Below are 2,364 nucleotides of genomic sequence, written 5' to 3'. Positions count from 1 at the left end.
GTGCGTGCGTGCGTGCGTGCGTGCGTGCGTGCGTGCGTGCGTGCGTGCGTGCGTGCGTCCGTGCGTGCGTGTGTTCGTGCGTGCGTGTACGCGCGCGCGCGTGTGTGTCTGTATGTGTGTGTATGTGCGCGCGTGTGTGTGTGCGCGTGCGTGCGTGCGTGTGTGTGTTGGTTTAACGGCTGCAGTTTTTTTCCGTATCAGGTCCTGTATACTGACCAACCCTTGGTTCTCTGCGCACCCACTGGATCAGGGAAGACGGTTGTATTTGAGCTTGCCATTGTGCGCTTGTTGCTGCGCATGGAAGCAAGTGGTCCCATTACCAACGGCAAGGTGGTCTACAGTAAGAGATCTCGCTATCTTGCTCTCTAGCAAATCCTAGCATCTCTCCATCATTGCCTCATTTATATTCTTCGTGCGTATCACTCTTCCTCTTCCCCGTACTCTCTCTCCCCTTCTCCCTGTTTCTCTCCGTTTCTCTCTTTCGCTCTCTCCCCTTCTCGCTCCTTCTCTCTCTCTCTCTATCTATCTCTCTCTCTCTGTCTGTCTCTCTCTCTCTCTCTCTCTCTCTCTCTCTCCTCTCCTACCTGCTCTTCCTCCTTCCTCTTCTCTTCCTTCTCCCTCGCACTATCCCTCTCCCTCTCAACTCCCTTGTCTACTCCCACTCCACTTGTCCGCTTTACGAATCGCTCTCGCTATCTGCTATTAACATATCCTCTAGGTTTTGCAGATGTACAATGGTAACTTGAGTATGGCTTTATAATGTTCGTCAATTATACAAGTCGGCATAAGCTCGCTCACGTCGACACTGCTCGAGATCTTAGCGCACGTATAGTAGCTGTAGAAGTAGACGCTAGTAAAATCAGCGCACATGACGCGTTCGGTCGCTCCGTTACAGGCTAGCTCCCATCGCAGGCTTCTTCTTCTTTGTCGTAGTCTCTCGCGGAGACGAGCAACGCTGAGACGTCAGCTAGGGGCTGACGTTCCTGCTGATGATTCCTTTGCAGTGGCCCCCGTCAAAGCACTCTGCAGTGAACGATGCGCCGACTGGAGCGCCAAGTTTGGTCCTCTGGGCTTGCAGTGTACCGAGCTCACCGGGGACACACTCACCGACGAGTACTACGCACTACAGTCTGCCCACGTCGTGCTTACCACGCCCGTAAGCTCAACCACAGATGCAGGGGAGGGGGCAAAGAATCTGCCAAGACTAGCGCTTTAGTTCACATGCTAATAAAGTTTACCTCAGTTAGATCCAAATTAAGTTAAAAATAACTTACACTGACGAAATTTTTGTTCATCTCTCCGATAGACGTTCTCAGGTTTGATGTTTCCAGGTAGATGGCTTCAGACCTGAGGAGGAATCGGATAGATGGAGGAAAATTTCGTCAGTGTAAGCTATTTTTAACTTAATTTGGATCTAACTGAGATAAACTTTATTAGCATGTGAACTATAGAGATCCGATGAAATTATTTAATCCTCTAGCGCTATAATTTTATTAGATTAGTGAAATGTCAGCATTGTCACTATAGGTTACTTAGGATGGCCAACGGTCAAGACGACCACTAGCGGAGAATGGGGAACTGTAATGACTGCTATTAATTATGAACGGGTAATGTTAGGATATTGACACATGCAGGGTTGGTAATAGGAAAGGCTGTTGCAAACTAGTTAAGCATGGGGGGCCTGTGAGAGAAAATATTACAATCGCATAAGCGAGGTTCAATGAGAGGCTTGGATCTGTTGGTTGAACAAGTGAACAAGATGGTGATGTTTTTTAGGGTTGTGTTACGTAAACGTACTTGTGTAAAGTATAAAGTTATTCTTCTCTCTCTTAGGTGCCTAGATAGCACATAAGGCTTACTTACTTACTTACTTACTTACTTACTTACTTACTTACTTACTTACTTACTGATCCTCTTGGTTCCCCGGTGGCACATAAGGCAGTAACGTGTAAAGTATCAGGTGTGTATTACCTCCCCTGTCAGCCGTGCATGCGACGTGAATGATAAACTTAGGTAAAGATGGCCAATCAGTAAATTTTTTGGTCAAAGATCAAAATAATTAGTAATTACTTTGATCTCTGACCGCCCAGGTTGTGGTTGTTCGACAAGGCATGGTAGGTGACGTGTTACTGTTCGTCGTATTACGTCCGCGTGTCCCTTATCTTTAGGAGAAATGGGACAGCATGACCAGACGATGGAAAGACAACAGGTCGTTAGTGAAACTCGTAAGGCTGTTCCTCGTTGATGAGGTAAATTAGTGATAATAATGATGATTATTGTTATATTATATATATATGCGTGTGTGTGTGTGTGTGTGTGTGTGTGTGTGTGTGTGTGTGTGTGTGTGTGTGTGTGTTCGCGCGT

At 46.9% G+C, this 2,364-nt stretch overlaps 1 protein-coding gene across 1 annotated transcript in view; it reads left to right on the top strand.

The window, feature by feature from the left end:
- LOC106810892 (probable ATP-dependent DNA helicase HFM1) overlaps positions 1-2,364 on the top strand; it is a 28,887-nt gene that overhangs the window by 1,450 nt on the left and 25,073 nt on the right. Inside the window, exons 4-6 of the mRNA XM_014814364.1 lie at positions 202-340; positions 1,005-1,156; positions 2,169-2,249. Coding sequence (XP_014669850.1) covers positions 202-340; positions 1,005-1,156; positions 2,169-2,249 — 372 coding nt within the window. The remainder of the gene's footprint in view (positions 1-201; positions 341-1,004; positions 1,157-2,168; positions 2,250-2,364) is intronic.

Source organism: Priapulus caudatus, unplaced genomic scaffold, assembly GCF_000485595.1.
Source record: "Priapulus caudatus unplaced genomic scaffold, Priapulus_caudatus-5.0.1 Scaffold484, whole genome shotgun sequence".
In the NCBI taxonomy this organism is placed as follows: Eukaryota; Metazoa; Priapulida; class Priapulimorpha; order Priapulimorphida; family Priapulidae; genus Priapulus; species Priapulus caudatus.
This window is presented reverse-complemented; position numbering and strand designations above follow the sequence as displayed.